Source organism: Macadamia integrifolia, chromosome 14 (assembly GCF_013358625.1).
Source record: "Macadamia integrifolia cultivar HAES 741 chromosome 14, SCU_Mint_v3, whole genome shotgun sequence".
Taxonomy (NCBI): Eukaryota; Viridiplantae; Streptophyta; class Magnoliopsida; order Proteales; family Proteaceae; genus Macadamia; species Macadamia integrifolia.
In genome coordinates this window covers 22,074,976-22,092,004 of record NC_056570.1, presented here as the reverse complement: position 1 = coordinate 22,092,004, position 17,029 = coordinate 22,074,976, and the positions used below count along the sequence as shown (strand labels likewise).

The 17,029-nt window shown below is 38.9% G+C and overlaps 1 protein-coding gene across 4 annotated transcripts in view; it reads left to right on the top strand.

Moving 5' to 3' along the window:
* The first annotated feature begins 531 nt into the window (after window positions 1-531).
* Window positions 532-17,029, top strand: part of LOC122061822 (sterol 3-beta-glucosyltransferase UGT80B1-like) — a 32,036-nt gene continuing 15,538 nt past the window's right edge. Inside the window, exons 1-5 of one of the 4 annotated variants that reach the window (XM_042625314.1) lie at window positions 532-686; window positions 1,225-1,704; window positions 2,019-2,167; window positions 13,385-13,627; window positions 16,057-16,168. In XM_042625314.1, the coding sequence (XP_042481248.1) occupies window positions 1,458-1,704; window positions 2,019-2,167; window positions 13,385-13,627; window positions 16,057-16,168 (751 nt within the window). In that variant the 5' untranslated portion in view covers window positions 532-686; window positions 1,225-1,457. Of the gene's footprint in view, window positions 687-714; window positions 1,705-2,018; window positions 2,168-2,289; window positions 2,449-13,384; window positions 13,628-16,056; window positions 16,169-17,029 lie in introns of those variants that run through there. The other 3 variants (XM_042625312.1, XM_042625313.1, XM_042625315.1) reach the window with 3 other exon arrangements.

Sequence of the window (17,029 nt, the reverse complement as noted above, 5' to 3'; positions counted from 1 at the left end):
AAAGCTAAAAACACAAAATGATGGAACGTGTTCAGTTATTTTAGTTTCGTTCCAAATACAAAAAAAGTGAACAATTTAAGGTAATTGTTCCTGTAACAAGTTCACCAAATACCATTTTTTTTTTTTCAAACAACATTTTGACATGAAAACTAAAAATTATATTTTTGACATAAAATGTTGTTTCTGAAATTAAATGACTACCAAATATAGCCTACGTAGCTCGAACCTCATCGGTCTTGGAGTAGGTTTAAGCTCACCTTAATGAAAGGCATATCCCTCCCCTATTTTGCTTCTATGTATGCTCTCATTTGCCTCAATGGTCAGCGATGGTGTAAGAAAAAAAAAAATTATATGATGCCAATCAATTTAATTTAGGATCCTTCCCAAAAAAAAAAAAAAAAAAAGGCAAAAAGTATAAATACCGTTGCCGCCGCGGTCTCAGTATAACGAACCGTAACTTCTTAATCCTTTATTATTAGTCTTTCCTAATGAAAATAGTTTAATACTTTAATCACTAATTATGGGCTGCGATTATCTTGTCCTAAATTCTTCTTTGCAAATGTGAAATACTGACATCACAGTTCTTTCAAAACGGTTCGAGCAAAGCTCCGTAGTCGCCGCTCAACTAAGAAGATAAAATCAAGAACTCAAACATTTCGTTCTTCTCCGTTTCGGATCAAAATCAGGTCAGTCTGCAATTTCGAATTTCGTTTGTGGTTCTCCCTGGGATGATCGATGGTTCCGAATTGCGGTTAATTCAAATTAGTTTTCTGAAGGAGATTCTTGTAGGAAACCTGAAATTCATGATATTCGATAGCTGTTGTGTTTTTCATGGTGATCATTGGTTCTTATATTTCTTTTCGGAGACTAAGAGTGGAAATTCTTGGTTTCACCCCTACAGCTTCTCAGTGTTGGTATTAGTTTAGTTTAGTACTAACTACTCAGAATCTTATGAAGAAAGGTAGTTCAGGGATCAAAACATTCTTTCCTAGGGTTTGGCGGTTTTGCAAAACTTTGAACGTTCAATTTTTTTTTTTCTTTTCGAGCTTTTAATGTTCTTTTTTAAAGAGGCGTTATCTTTCCGTTGTGGACAAAGTGTGGGTAGGTGTGGACTAGCAGGTTCTTTGTTTTCAGTTTTGATTTATTCTCGGGGACGAGCTGTTAAAGCTTTCCTTGATTGAAAACGTACGGGAAGCACGTTTTACGTGTTTGATTGACTGTTAGGTGTGAGCGAGGAGCTTTACGGGTCAGTTAATCGATCGAGAAAGATCTTGACAGGTCTCTCCATCTTCGAGTTTTGACATCAACTTCCCCTGATTTCTGAAGGCTTTCTACTTCCTTAAGCTTTTGTTCTTCGGATTTTATGAGGAGTCAAGTCAGAACTCTTCACGTGAAGGCAATTGGAGTACTGCTTAAGTCCGGTTCTATTCTTGAAGCTACGCTTGTCACTATATGAAATGGAGAGCACAGAGATTGTGCCTTCACGGAAAGATTTGGAAGGTGAATCTATTACCAGCCAAGTAGTGGAGGCTGTCGGACAAGCTGTTTGTGATGTTTCTATGGAAGGCAGAGCCTTGCCGTCCCCAGAGAAACAGAGCACATCTGATTCTCCGCATGTGGCGAAGGATGAGCAAAGTTATATGCGTTATTCATCTGATGTGGAGATCTTTCAGTCGGAAGATGTCGGTTCTTCACCACATAGAAGTAAGTATATAAACACACGATTTGTTTATTTATAATTTGCATCTGACAAACTTAGGAACAGGTTTAAAGAAAAGGAGTGGCCAACTTTTTGTTTTCTTCTCTTATTCCTTTAAACATGACAGAAATTCAGTTTGCCCGTAGTCATTTTTTTGTTTGTGCTATAATTTTTGGTTATTTTCTTATTCTGTGATGATCCCATGTAGTAACTTCCATGCTTTTCAATTTACTGATCCCATTTTATAATGGTTGAAAATGGAATATTTATGTAAAACTTGTATTATACAAATCCTGATTCTAAACGATGTCTCTTGAAGGCTTGGAGCACTTTGATACTGCACCAGTGGTTGGTCACAAAGATCTGTCTGTTGAGAGCCCTGAAGCTCTGTTATTTAGGTCTAAGACAGAGAAAAAGGAAAGTTCAAAGCGAGACTTGAAATTGGACAGATTGTCAGAAAGTGAAAAGGTAAATATCTGAATTGTAGTATGTGCATTTGTCTATGCACTCTATTGCATCTGACTTCATGTCTGCTGAGATTACATCAACATGACTATATGATTCTCTGATTAAAAGAGCTTGTTATGCAGTTTCCTGCATCTGAATTCATGTCTGCTGACATTTATGTAAACATGATGGAAACAAGACCGAGCACAGGTAACCAGTATTAGCACAAGAAGAGAAAGAGAAGAAGGAAGACGAAGAAGAGGAGCCCCAAGTCTTTGTGAAGAAAACATACTCATATTTTGGTTAGCATAACAAACCGTGAGGCTTCACTTGTATTTATAACTTATAGAGTGATTTTCATGAGACAAATCTACCCCTACAACACTACTATAGACTAAAGACCAGAAATAAAACCATAAAACCCGAAATAAAACCATAAAACTTACTCTTAAGTACAGAAATACCCCTGCGGTAACTTTCACTCCCCCTCAAGCTGGAGCATATACATCACCCATGCCCAACTTGGAACAACCTTTCCGGAAATCAAGACCAAACAAAGGGTTGGTAAACATATCTCCCAACTGATATGTAGAAGAAACAATTGGATTATCAATCAACTTCCTCATTACTACATCCATCACAAAGTGACAACCAACTTCAATGTATTTGGTCCTTTTATGAAATACCAAGTTGTTGGCAATATAGATAGAGACTTGATTATTATAGAACATCTCCATAGGTTTAGAAACCCGGAAACCCCATCTCGTGAAGCAATGATTTCAACCACATTAACTTGGCTACTGTATGAGTCATGGCCTTATACTTAGCCCTAGCTACAGTCTTCTGCTTCTTGCTTCTCTATGTGACAAGATTCACTAATTAATGTACTATAACTTGTGAATTTCTGAGCACCTTCAATGCCAGCCCAGTTTGCATTTGGGCATCCTTAAGATACTTTAAAATTCAGCATGTTGTCTTCCCGGTGAGTCTTCTTAGGTGACTCCATAAACTGTCTAATGACCCCAACAACAAATGATATGTGAGGTCTGACAATAGTAAGGTAAATGAGTTCCCCTACCAATCTCTTGTACCTGTGACTATCATCAAACTCCTCGTCATGATCTATCCCAAACTTCTGGTGAGTGTCTATAAATGTATCAATTGGTTTGGAAACAAGCATACTAGTCTCAGATAAAAGATTCAAGACATATTTTCTCTATGAGAGACTAATCCCTTTTTTATTCCAAAGGATTTTAATACCAAGAAAATACCTGAGAGCACCCAACGACATACATAGATTGATCAGAATAACACTATGAAAATCCACGTTGAGTAACAATTGAACTGAACTTATTTGAGGAAAAAAAACCAACCTTAGACCAGCTTCAAGATGGGTTAATAAGTAGTACCATTAGGCCAAAGATGCCCAAGAAAACTCAATAAAGTTGATGACTTGAGCAGGAATATAATAAGATATCGAATGTTGCAAAAGAACCCATAAAACAGGGTACTTCTGTTGAAGAAGAAGAACTAATATGGTGTAAAGCGCGCAAAACCTAGTTTTTCATTGATATAAACTAGGTCTTCGTAGTAGGAACTTGCAGCAATATGTGCACACCAAAGAGAAACCCTTAAGTAGAGTCTTTTAGAGCAAAAGAAAAGAAGATGGCATTAATACGAGAAGAGAAAGACAAGAAGGAAGAAGAAGAAGAAGAAGAAGAAGAAGAAGAAAACAGGCTTAGGGTTTGGTCAGAATACCAAACCATGAAGCCTCACTTGTATTTATAACTTGAAGAAAGATGTACATGACACCAATCTTTAAAACTCGCTTCCTTCAATTCGAAACTACTGAAATTTCGGAAAAATTGTGCATTTTTTTTTTGTTGTTGTTTCGAATGGCTGTTTCAGTGTGCAAACGACCATAGTATGCTCCGATACTTGAGGGAAACCTTGTTTTACGCTAAATAAACATATATAAACCTTCATATTGCAAAAAAAAGTTACACAGTGAAGTTTTGGATTTGCCCCCCTTATTTGACAGTAAACGTCGAAACCTATTGTACACTTATGTAATATTTTTTCACATTGTTTTAGTACCATAAAACAGAATGGGAAAGTAAAACAAGTATATCATCCAACCATGGACGGAGAAACATAATATTGACTAATTAGTTATGAAATAGTACAAAGGACAAACTACAAAGAACATTTCACATAGACACCCAAGTCCCAACAATACAATATTGAGAGTAGGGGTGTCAATCGGTTGGGCCGGACCGGTTTTGGTAGGGCCTAGTGAACTTGTACTCTTGCATCGTGACCTGCCTATTTAAGGAATGAGTCGATCTCGTGTCAGGCTCGGTGGGGTTCCGAGCTTTAACCGGGCTTCTCCTAATCTGGTCGTAATCGGGCCTTAAATGGGCTAATGCACCAATGAAGCCTTCAACGGGCTTGAAACAGTATTTATTTGTCCCAGATTTAATAAACTTTAATATATTTTATTAAATCATCAACAATTTAGAAAAGAGTTTACACTTAATTACATTCAATAATGAATAAAAATATCAATATACCCTATTCTACCAAAAAAAAACTACACATATAAATGGTTGGGCTAAACGTGTCGTGCTTGTAAACGGTTTGGGCCGATCGGGTACCCGTCAGGCTTACCCCTTGCACCTTGTTATTTGTTTATAATTGGGTCAGGCCTGAGCCCGAGGCATTTAATAATTGGTGTGTCTGGCCGGTCTTCAAACGGTCAAGCCCGATCGATTATGTCGGTTCAGGCATGGGATTGACACCCCTAACTGAGAGTGAGTAGTATGGCTGTCTATTAATATGAACATTGACGTGTTGGATCAAGTCCACTCATGGTCTGATGGATCCGATTGTGAATTTTCCTCCAACTAAATACAAATGCATGCCACAACATAGTGTGTGAGGAGAAACGAACATAGTCCTCTACAGCTGCTATAAATAGACTCATCTATATACTGGAGGTAACCTATCCTATGGTGTAGGTCACTTTAATATGAAAATTTCTTAAAAAAAGAGGTATTTATTTTATTTTTTTGTAAAGATAAAATAATTTTTGGGAAAAAGTATACCTAGATCTGTTGAATATGGCTAAATCTTCACTGGTGAGTAGAAACTGATCTCTTTGGAGTGATGCGGCAACCCCTAGAAGTGTATTCCACCATTTTAAGGTGATGTTGTGGCAAAAATCCAAGTTTCTAGGTAGTTTCCTCCTCTCCAGGTCAAACCTGGAGAGATGGGCCAAGTTCTGGCCGAAATTTCGACCAGAACTGAGTTGTTGTTGTGCTCTTTTCGTTTCACTATTTGTATGAATATTTTGTCATCTTTGTAGGGATCAATATAGCCGTCCCCATTTAGTTAGGATAAGGCTGAGTTGTTGTAGCATTTCAGCAAGATGAAACGATAAGGTACGAAATACCGGCATTTTGTCGGAATTTTGACTGAAATATTAATGGTCTCAGATTTTGACATCAATTTCATTTCGACCATATCAAAACTAGCCAGATAAGATTTCGGCGAGTTTTCGAACCAGGCATAAGACAAGTATACCCTTAATACACTACTATAGACTAAAGGCTTGAAATAAAACCATAAAACCTACTCTAAGTATAGAATTACCCATATGATAACTTAACAATGAATTTATGATCCTTTGATTTGTTAAGTTTGTCTCGAATTCTTGACCCATTTTGAAGAATGACCCGCTTCGACATATTTTGGTGGTGACCTGAATGAATTTTTTTTTTATTTTTTATTTATTTATTTTTTCTGACATCTGTGATGGAAGCAGAGGGTTGGGCCCAAATGACTGCAACCCAATGGATCGACCTGCGATTGGAGGAGTATATAATGTATGTTACAATTCTAGATACCTGTAATCAAACCAGAGAAAAGAGAAAAGAAGAGAAGAAGAAAACAAGAGAAAAGAGAGAAAGATGCGATCGAAAGACTCCCAAAAAGAGGAGTAACCTGCTATCAGAATTGGTTGTTCGTAGGTTTCCCCTTATTTTATATATTTTACTATAATTAAAAATGACAAGAGTACCCTCAACATAAAGTCATTAACCCTAAAACAGAACCATGGGCTGATAGGGCAGAATTGTCCCTATCGGCCTAGTGAAACTGTACAGATTAGCGTCATTCTCAACACTCCCCCTCAAGCTGGAGCATACACATCACCCATGCTCAGCTTGGTACAACCATTACGAAAACTAGGAGCAAAAAAAGACTTGGTGAACATGTTAGCCAACTGATCTGATGAAGGAACAAAAAGGGTCTCAATCAGCTTCTTCAGAACAACATCACGAACAAAGTGGCAGTCCACCTCTATGTGCTTGGTCTTCTCGTGGAAGACCGGATTACTAGCAATGTATACCACAACTTGGTTGTCACAATACATCTTCATAGGCTTAGTCATTGAAAATCCCAACTCCAAGAGTAAAGACTGGAGCCACATCAACTCAGCAGTGATATGAGCTATAGCTCTGTATTCTGCTTCGGCACTAGATCGGGCAATGGTAGTCTGCTTCTTGCTACGCCATGTAACCAAATTAACTCCAATAAATGTATAATAACCCGTAGTAGATCTCCTATCACTAGCAGAGCCAGCCCAATCAGCATCAGAATAGCCAACTAGTTCCATATGCCGATCAGGATGATAGATCCACCCTTTTCTAAGAGCACCCTTTAGGTAGCGAAGAACACGGAAAACATCCTAATGAGCTTTCTGAGGAGACTGCATGAACTGACTGAGGACTTTAACAGCATAGGAGATGTCAGGACGAGTCACAGTAAGATAAATTAACTTGTCATTCAAACTCTTGTACTGATGCACATCCTAGAGAGGTTCGCCATCATTAACACCAAACTTTTGGTGAGGATCCATAGGGACATCAACAGGTCTGGATGCAAGCATACTAGTATCAGATAAAAGATCTAACACATATTTCCTTTGAGACAGACTAATCAATTTCTTGCATTGGATCACCTTAATCCTAAGAAAATAGTGAAGTTGGCCCAAGTCCTTTGTCTGAAAGTGTTGCTGTAGATAAGCTTTCCCTTCAGAAATTCCTACCTCATCATTACTAGTAAGAATAATATCAACATAAACTACCAAGACAACCAGTTTATCACCTCTGCGACGAACAAAGACAGAATGATCAGAATAACACTGAGAAAATCCACAAGTAACTGTGGTAGCATTGAACTTGTCAAACCATGCCCGAGGGGATTGTTTAAGTCCATAGATAGCCTTGTGTAAGCAACACGCATGACCTTTATTCTCCCCCTGAGCAACATAACCAGGAGGTTGCTCTATATATATCTCTTCTTATAGATCACCATACAAGAAGGCATTCTTGATGTCCAACTGAAACGAGGGCCAATCAAAGTTGACAGCAAGAGAAATAAGTAGACGAACAGAGTTCAGTCTAGCAACCTGGGAGAATGTCTCAAAATAATCAACTCCATATGTCTGAGTATTCCCCTTGGCAACCAAACGGGCTTTCAACCGCTCAATAGAGTGATCAGAGTGGTACTTAACAGTGTACACCTAGCAACACTTCACCAAATCCTTGCTAGGAGGTAAATCTACCAGACTCCAAGTACCACGACTCAACAGAGCATCCATTTCTACATCCATGGCAGCTTTCCATCCAGGAATACTTAGGGCATCAGTATGGGTGCAGGAAATAGGATTAGTAGAAAGAGACAGGGCAAGACCATGGATGGGAAAGGAAGATGAGACAAGGAAACAAAATTATCAATAGGATACACAACCATAGATTTTTTGAGTGCAAGAACGTGTATCTTTTCTTTGAGCAATTGGTAAGTCATCGGCGGAGAAGGAGGAGGAGCTTCACCAAAGGAAGGCGGCAGGGGAGGAGGTGAATCAGTTGGAGTATTGGTTTCTCCACTTGGTTGTCCAACCTTCTTCCTGTGCTGATAAACCTATAGGAGAGGTGAGTCACTGACACTAGGAACATCATGGAAGGGTATGAGAGAGGGAATGGGTGGAGAAGATGGAGAAGACCACTCCATACCAGATTGGGACACTTGAGGAGAAAAAAATGATGTGCCCTCAAAGAAAGTCACATCAGCACTAACAAAGTTCTTGTGAGTAATAGGGTCATAGCACTTGTACCCTTTTTGAGTACGTGAATAACCGAAAAAAATGCACTTAGTAGACTTAGGAGATAATTTATCTACTTGCACATGCAAATTATGAACAAAACACACACACCCAAAGACTCGGGGAGGAACAAGAAAACTCGGCAAAGTAGGGAACATAATAGAAAAATGAGACATTTCTGAGAGAACTGAAGATGGCATGCCATTAATCAAGTGACATGTAGTCAAAACCCCATCACACAAAAAATTCTTAGGAATATGCATATGAATCATAATAGCTCGAGCTACCTTAAGAAGATGTCGGTTCTTGCACTGCTACCCCATTTTGCTGTGGGGTATAGGTGCAACTAGTTTGGTGTATCATCCCACGGTTAGCACAAAAATCAGAAGTATCATTTTGAGCATATTCTAGAGCATTATTAGAACAAAAAATCTTAATTAAAATACCAAACTGAGTTTTTATTTCATTATAGAATTGTTGAAACACAGATAAAAATTCAGATCTGTCCTTTAACATGTAAAGCCATGTAAGGTGAGAATGATCATGCACAAAAGTCACAAAATAGCGAAAACCAAATCTATTACTAACTCTGCAAGAACCCCATACATCAGAATGGACTAAAGAAAATAAAGACGGACTACGAAACGTAGAGCGAGATGGGAAGGACACACGATGATGTTTGCCTAACTCACATGCCTCACATTCTAACCTAAGAACAAACTTAAAATTAGGAAATAAAAGTTTCAACCTAGACAAAGATAAATGTTCTAAACGACAGTGCCATTGGAAAGGGGTCACATCCCCGACAGTAGTAATAGCAGCAGAAGAAGTAGGAGAGCCACAGTTGAGATAATATAAACCATCATTTTCACACCCTCCACCAATCGTCTTCCTTGTGTGAAGATCCTGAAAAACACAGTAAGAGGGAAAGAAGGTTACTGAGCAATTTAATGAACTAGTTAGCTGGCTCACAGAAAGAAGACCTGATAGAAATTGTGAAACATGTAACACAGAAGATAAATTTAGAGAGGGGGTAGGAGAGATAATACCATGGCCTAGAATCGGTGTGGAAGCACCATTGGCTAAAATAACAAATGTAGAACTGGTACTAGAGGAAAATGTCTTAAAAAGTGATGACTTACTAGTCATATGAGCAGAAGCACCTGAATCATTGATTCAGGGGGTAGAGGTAGTGGTAAGAAGGGCTGAGGTACCTGCATGAGCTAAGGTGGCAGCGGATGTAGACCCACCATTGGATGTATTAGAGGATGCCTCGAGATTGTGCAAGCGTCGGAGTAACTGATTGATGTCATCGTGCAGACTGGTAGATGAATCTCCTGAAGGTCTCGGTTTAGCATCAACGGAAGACATTGTGTCAGTGCCATCATCTGACACTGCATGATTGGCTAACTGGGTTACCCAATCTGGCTTGCCATACTTTGCCTAGCAAGTCTCTATAGTATGGTTGGGCTTCCTGAAATAAGTGCATTGGCGGGCTGCACAACTAGAAGGCTGTCCACTAGAACCTCGACCAGCCGATCCATGATCCCCTCCTCGACCGCGACCACGTCCACGGTTGGCAAGGAAGGCAGAATTATCTTTAGAAGAATGATCAGATTTAGTTAATGAAGTGATACGCTGTAGTCGCGAATAAGTGTCATTCAAAGTAGGAACAATATCGCCTGCAAGTAAATGGCCCTTCACTGCCTTCAAATCATTATTCAAACCATCCAAAAATTTGAAAACGAAATACTCATTCCGTTGAGCCTTCAATTTGTCAATGTCTGTGGTCAAGGGCTGGAAAACATTAAGTTCTTCAACCATTCCCCTGAAAATACTATAATACTCTGAAAGAGATCTATCAGACTGGCGAAACTGGAACAACTTCTCATAAATATCATAGATACGGGTTATGTTCTTTTCTTGAGAGTAAGTTTCCTTCAAATCGTCCCATACTCCCTTTGCAGTAGAGTGAAACATGACATTGGCAGCGACATCTGGTTCCATACTATTCTATAACCAGATTAAAATCAAAGCATTCTCCTTCATCCATTCATCATAACCCTTGTCAGGTGATGAAGGAGAATCAGAAGTAGTATACTTAAGTTTATCCTTGGCCATAAGATAAACCTTCACAGATTGAGCTCAAAGTAGGTAATTCGAGCTTCCCTTGAGCTTAATAGAAGTAATTTGGACATTGACATTGTCCGAGGCAGATGCAGTAGTCATAGTGGTAGTAGACTTGGTCTCAGCCATGAGAACCGAAAATAAAGTAGACAAATAGAGTTGCAGAAATACCAAAAAAACAGCAAACCACACATGAACCACAACGACTGGCGTTATAGCCCTTGCAGGAATCAATTAGGTCAAAAAAGAAGATGGCTGCGGTCCAAGGTCTTCAAATCTTCAACATAGTACCAATAGAGCACGATCCATATACTAAATAAATCACTCCATGTGATTTAATACATAGTAGATGCAGCAATAGGTGGCTGCACACCAGAAGATTTCAGTGCAAAACTGAGATCAGCAGGGAGGGTTTTGAAAAGCTTGATTTGATCAAAGAGGCTCTGATACCATGTTACAATCCCAGATACCTGTAATCAAACCAGAGAAAAGAGAAAAGAAGAGAAGAAGAAAAGAAGAAAAGAAGAAAAGAAGAAAAGAAGAAAAGAAGAGAAGAGAAGAGAAGAGAGAGAGAGAGAGAGAGAGAGAGAGAGAGAGAGATGCGATCGAAAGACTCCCAAATAGAGGAGTAACCTGTTTCCCCTTATTTTATATATTTTACCATAATTAAAAATGACAAGAGTACCCTCAACATAAATTCATTAACCCTAAAACAGAACCATGGGCTGATAGGACAGAATTGTCCCTATCGGCTTAGTGAAACTAGCGCTAATCCCTTATTATCATCATTCTCAACAATGTGTTATCGTCTTGTTGAGCAAGCAGTTGTAATTTGGGGGGATTTTTTGAGCTAGGGTTTCAGAGCGAATTTTCTCGCTGCTGTTTGGGTGTAACCTCTCTTCTACATAGTGAAACATCTTCTTCGCCCGAGGACGTAGCACACCACATCGGTGTGTGAACCTTGTCAAATCCTTGTGTGTTGTGCGGATCTATATTTGTTTATTTTCATATTTGTTGGTGTTTGCTGTAACATGATTAAAAGGACTTGCTATACAGTTTTTTTTTTCCCAGGTGAAAAAAAAAATTCATCACCAAAGAGGAAAGGAGATACAAGGAGCCCTTAAAAAGAGGGAGAAGAAAAACATTAGAGAACAATAAGGCTAATGAAGCAAAACCCAATCCTCAAGGAGAGGAGGGGGACTACAGAATGGAGAGAGTAACTCCGAAGACACGCTGCTATGCCTATTCCTTGGGGAATCGATACAACAAGTGGTGGCCAAAGATAAGTTGCTTATGATATCTAAAGAGATGCAGTCCCAAATATGCTGGAAGAATCTAAACTAGAGGACCATTTCTTGAGGTTACACTCCATCTATAAATGTTTAATAGCGGCACCAAAGACAAGCTTACTCAACTACATCACATGTTGATTTAACAGCAAAAGTCATGTCCACCCAAATCCATTTCCTCTGGAATGGGAGAATCCTTTGACTCCTTGGCTAGCGTTTTGCCAGGAGTCCTTTCCAAATAGAAGAGGAAAATGCAAAAAAGAGATGGTCCACATCTTCCAAAGCATTCCAACAAAGACATCAGGAAGGAGAGACCGTATTCTAACGATGAATGAGGAAAAACTGCGTGGGGAGGTAGCTGGAGAGGGCCTGCCAAATAGTGAAATTGTGATGAGGAATGTGGTTCCTAAACCAGACTAAGTTGAGTGAGCCAAAAGGGCAGGAAGCCACGAGATCAGATGAAGTCCCTAGTTGCTTTAGAGTTGAAAAAGACTTGAAGAAGGTATAGACCAAACAACATTATCTCCCCTACAATGAGGCCTTCTGGCAATGGAAGGCAAGGCATTACAGACAACGGAAAGCAGGGGAGAGGAAGAAGGTGGTGGGGGGAATCATCATGACTAATGATGTTTGGAAACCATGGACTGCTTGGAAACACCCGAACTTTAAATAACATGGAGGAGCACGTGCCAATGGTTGAGCCAAGAGGAGGTGGAGGTACCATCATTTACATGGCTGGAAATTAGGCTGAAGCTTCACAATCGTATGCTAGATGCAGGACGCATCAGAGATCAAAGGAGCAGTGCAAAGAAGACCTGAGTAAACCAATTGACCGAAATGCTTTTCTTCTTGGTGACGAGCTTCCAAATCAGCTTGAGAATACTGGCTGAACTACTTGATTCTTTGCAAGCCAAGACCTCCTTGGGAAGACAAACAGCTGCACATCTGGTTAATTGAAGGAATCTAGACATTCAGATCATTTCCAAAGGAAGGCGGACATAAGGGAACTCCTTGATGGTGGACTAAGGCAACCCAAAAATACCAGACCAATAGATGTAAGATGACTAAAGAACTGATCTGATCAAATACAATCATAGTCCAAAATTTCGCAGGTTTCAACATGCCTGAAACGAAACAGGAGCCCAGAAGCAACATAATTTCAGTCAGAAAAATGTTCTGTTTAGTTGAAGTTTTGGTCACATTGGCCGTTCCCCCCCCCCCCCCCCCCGGGGAAATGACCAAGCAAAAAAGTGCACTGTTTCGGTCAAAATTTTGCTAATTTTGATTTGACAGAAACAAGACCGAAATACGAGTTGTTGAACCTTGATTCCAATATATATATATATATATATATATATGTATAGTGTGTGTGAGATTTCATGTTGCATCCTGTTATACATCTGTGTTTGCCTGTGATGTATTGTGCTTCTCTAGTTTCCATTTTCTTTTGTCAAGCACACATAAAATCTAAACTTTTATTTCCTCATCCTTGTATCTTACAATTTTTCTACTTCTACCAGCTCAATGTTTTCCTTGCTGTCAGTTTTTTTGTTGGTTAACTTTTAAAATATGTTCTATTGTGTCATCTCCCATATGTTAAGCACTTCCTATTCTGTATTTATCTTCTTTAAAACTACTAGTTTTATTGGTTCTCAGAAAAAATTGATAGTGAACCTGGTCAAAATCCAAAATGATGGAACTGTTGAGGTTGATATGGCTCGAAGTGCACCTGTAGCGTCAGAATTGCTGGAGCTTGATGCTGTTGATCAAACACCCCCTACTGTTGAAGATTCCACTATTGGATGCAATAAATCAATTCCAATACTGAAAATTGCCATACTTGTGGTTGGTACAAGAGGAGATGTTCAACCTTTCCTAGCTATGGCAAAGAGACTTCAGGCATGTTTGTTACGAGTCTTTGCTTTCACTTTTGATTTGTCTGGCTGGCAGAATCACATGGGAACCATTTAGAACTTCTGCATACTAATGAATCATTAATGTATATTTATCAACTTTGTTATGCTTTCGGATTCTGAGATGTATATGTTGTATAATAGCTCTACATTGCATTTTCCAGTGCCTTTAGGGATGGAAATGGGCTGGTTTGGTTTGGTTATCATTAATTCCATACCTGATGGGTTATGCCCCTAATTTTACAAGGCACCTGTGGGGTGAGATTTCCCTGGATTTTTGCAAATACTATATGAGACCCTTGAGACATTTCAAACACAGGAAGCCATTATCACAAAGCAAGAGAAGAACAGAGCCGCAGGTCCGGAGAGAAAACAAGACTTACGGTTTGTACAGAATGTCAAACCATGAGCCCTTATGATGCTTAGTATATTATTTTAAAAGAGAATTTGCAAGTATACCCTTAACACAAACCAAATTAGTAAACAATACATAAATAACTATAGAAACCAGAACTATATCCCCAAATTACCCCCTGTGGCCACACTTAACAATAGATAATAACAATACACTTAATGCTTTCCCTTAAGCTGGAGCATATCAATTACCCATGCTTAGCTTGGAATGGCTCTTCTGGAAAGAAGAACTAAACAGAGGCTTGGTAAACATATCACCCAACTGATCTGTAGAAGAAACAAATGGAGTATCAATCAACTTCCTCATTATCGAGTCCTTCACAAAGTGAGAAGCAACTTCTAGTCCTTTCATGAAACAACGGGTTATTGGCAATGTAGATAGCAACTTGATTATCACAGAACATCTTCATTGGTTTGGTAACGTGAAACCCTAACTCTTGAAGCAATGATTTCACTCACATAAACTCATTTGCAGTATGAGCCGTGGCCCTATACTCACACTTAGCACTGGATCTAGCCACAGTCATTTGTTTCTTGCTTCTCCATGTGACAAGATTGCCACTAATAAACATACAGTAACCTGTGATAGATCTCCTATTATCGTCATCACCAGCCCAGTCTGCATTAGAATATCCAACCAAATCAATATGCTGACGAGGTCAGTAAATGAGCCCTTTTGACCTGGAGCACCCTGACAATACCTTGAGGTTCGACATGCTGCCTCCTAGTTAGTGTTCTTAGGTGACTCCATAAATTGAGAAATTTCTCCAACAGCAAAAGATATGCCAGGTTTAGTAACAGTAAGGTAAATGAGTTTCCCTACTAATCTCCTGTACCGGTGCTTGTTATCAAATTCCTCCTTCCTCATTATTATTATTGTCTTCTGTTTGGTTGTCCAAAAAACTGGAAACTTAGATAATAGTGTGGGTAGGCCGGTAGGGTGTCCCCTTATTACATTTTTCTGGGTTTTTTTTCCATTGGCAAGCTGTATATATATCTGCAATACTGAAACCAGGCTTAAAACAGACAGATTTTATTTCCAGATGACCTGGAGAATTTAAGTAGCAGTTGCATCAAGTAAACTATTTCAGGCGGTCCGAAAAGTGTGTGGTGTTATCTCAACCATTTTCCCGTTCCTAGTCTAATCTTCCGACCGAAAAAAAAAAAAAAGAAAACTCAATAGTAATTCCCCATTTCAAAGAACCTAGTCAAATTACAAGAATAACTAAATTACTCCAATATCCAATCTAACTATGTTCCTTACATCATGTTGGAGCCTAAGGTTTTTCTAATTGTATTCAATTAACTCCTGCATTGCTCCAGAATCTTAAGACATCAAGAAGACATGAAGAGGATTTTCATGCAACTCATGGGTTCCTGGTCTGATAGTCAACCAGAATGTGAGAATCTTTGAAAGCTAATTATTATCTCTATGGGGCTAGGAGTTCTGGGTCTATTTTTCTCAACCTTTTTGTAGTTGATCTTGGTTCGTTGCTTTGGTTATTGTATTTTCCATTTTAGTAACTTGGGTTGATTCACTTTCTTCTTTGGCAACCATTTATGGTATTGGAAAATTATTTGCTTTTATATTTTTCATTGTAATTATTTTGGTAAAAAAAGACATGAGTAGTGTGTTCTGGTGTATCATAAAGCTTCTGAACCAAATCATTTTTATTTTTATATTTTATGGTGGATAAGAATTTATTGCTAGAGGAAACCAAATGTGAGAGTACATCATAAAGGGTATGATTTCAATGCTGGTCTTTGGGCCTGCGATTCTTGAGAATGGGTACCTTCTATGTAGTCTTTTAGACATACATTGGCTGTCTGTAATTAATTAAAAGCTTGTAGCCTTAATAAAGCCTTATGGCAATTATGCATTACATGTTGCATCACTGTCACTCTAAATTTATAGGAAAGATGATCTTGTTACGTGCAATATATTCTTTTTTTATGGTATTAAACAATGCTGGTTTACTGTTTACAATTATTGAACTGCAGGAATTCGGTCACCATGTTAGATTGGCAACTCATGCTAACTTCTGCAATTTTGTTCGGTCAGCCGGTATAGAGTTCTATCCACTGGGTGGTGATCCTCGGGTTTTGGCAAGATGTAAGATGTCCCTAGTAAACATTAATCTTTTCGCTTTCATGTCTTATATGTCTATAACTACTTCTATGATGGAAATTTGGTCAATTGGTTTCTTTGTGGCCTTTCTTGATGGTACCCCCCCACCCCCCAAAAAAAAATATATATATATATATAGGGTTAAATCCTGAAGGTCTAACATATCCAACAAAGCTATTTCAATCTGCAATGGATAGAGGTCCTATAGTGTTATAGATTCCTTCCTTAAGATGTCAGTGTGGTGGCTATCCAATTACCCAATGGCTGGGATTAGAATAAGCAGCAGTGATCTGGGACTGTCGGTCAAGCAGTACTCAAATAAAACATGTTTCAGCAACATGAGTAAGGATAATCCGATAGGGCCCAAAACCTGGTGAAAGTGTAAAACCTGGCTGAATTGACTAGGTTGTTGGGAGTATTCCAGAAAAATTGGAGGCTAATTCAAGGGTCAGACTTAAAATTATCAGCAGGATGTGAAAACAGTAACTTGATGAAAGCAGCAACTAAGATAAAAGAATATCAAGTGATAATCAAAATTGAAACGAAGGACTGTGTCAGAAAGAAGACTGAACAGATTTAGCAAGTAGCCAGAATTAGAAACTAAACCTACTAAAGTGAGGAAAGAGTTCTGCTGCTGGAATCAGGGAGGTCTGTGTGCAAACAACCATTAGTGGAATCAATGGGATTGTCTTGGGGTCTACTGTAGCACAAGGACCTGTCCAAAACTTAAGAAGAACCTCAGATAACAGTTAGTGGAGAGAATATAACTCAAGAGAAGAAATAGAAAAGTAAAGTAGCGTGAGCAAGAATGCGTGAACAGATTCTGACCTTTGGGGGGGGGGGGGG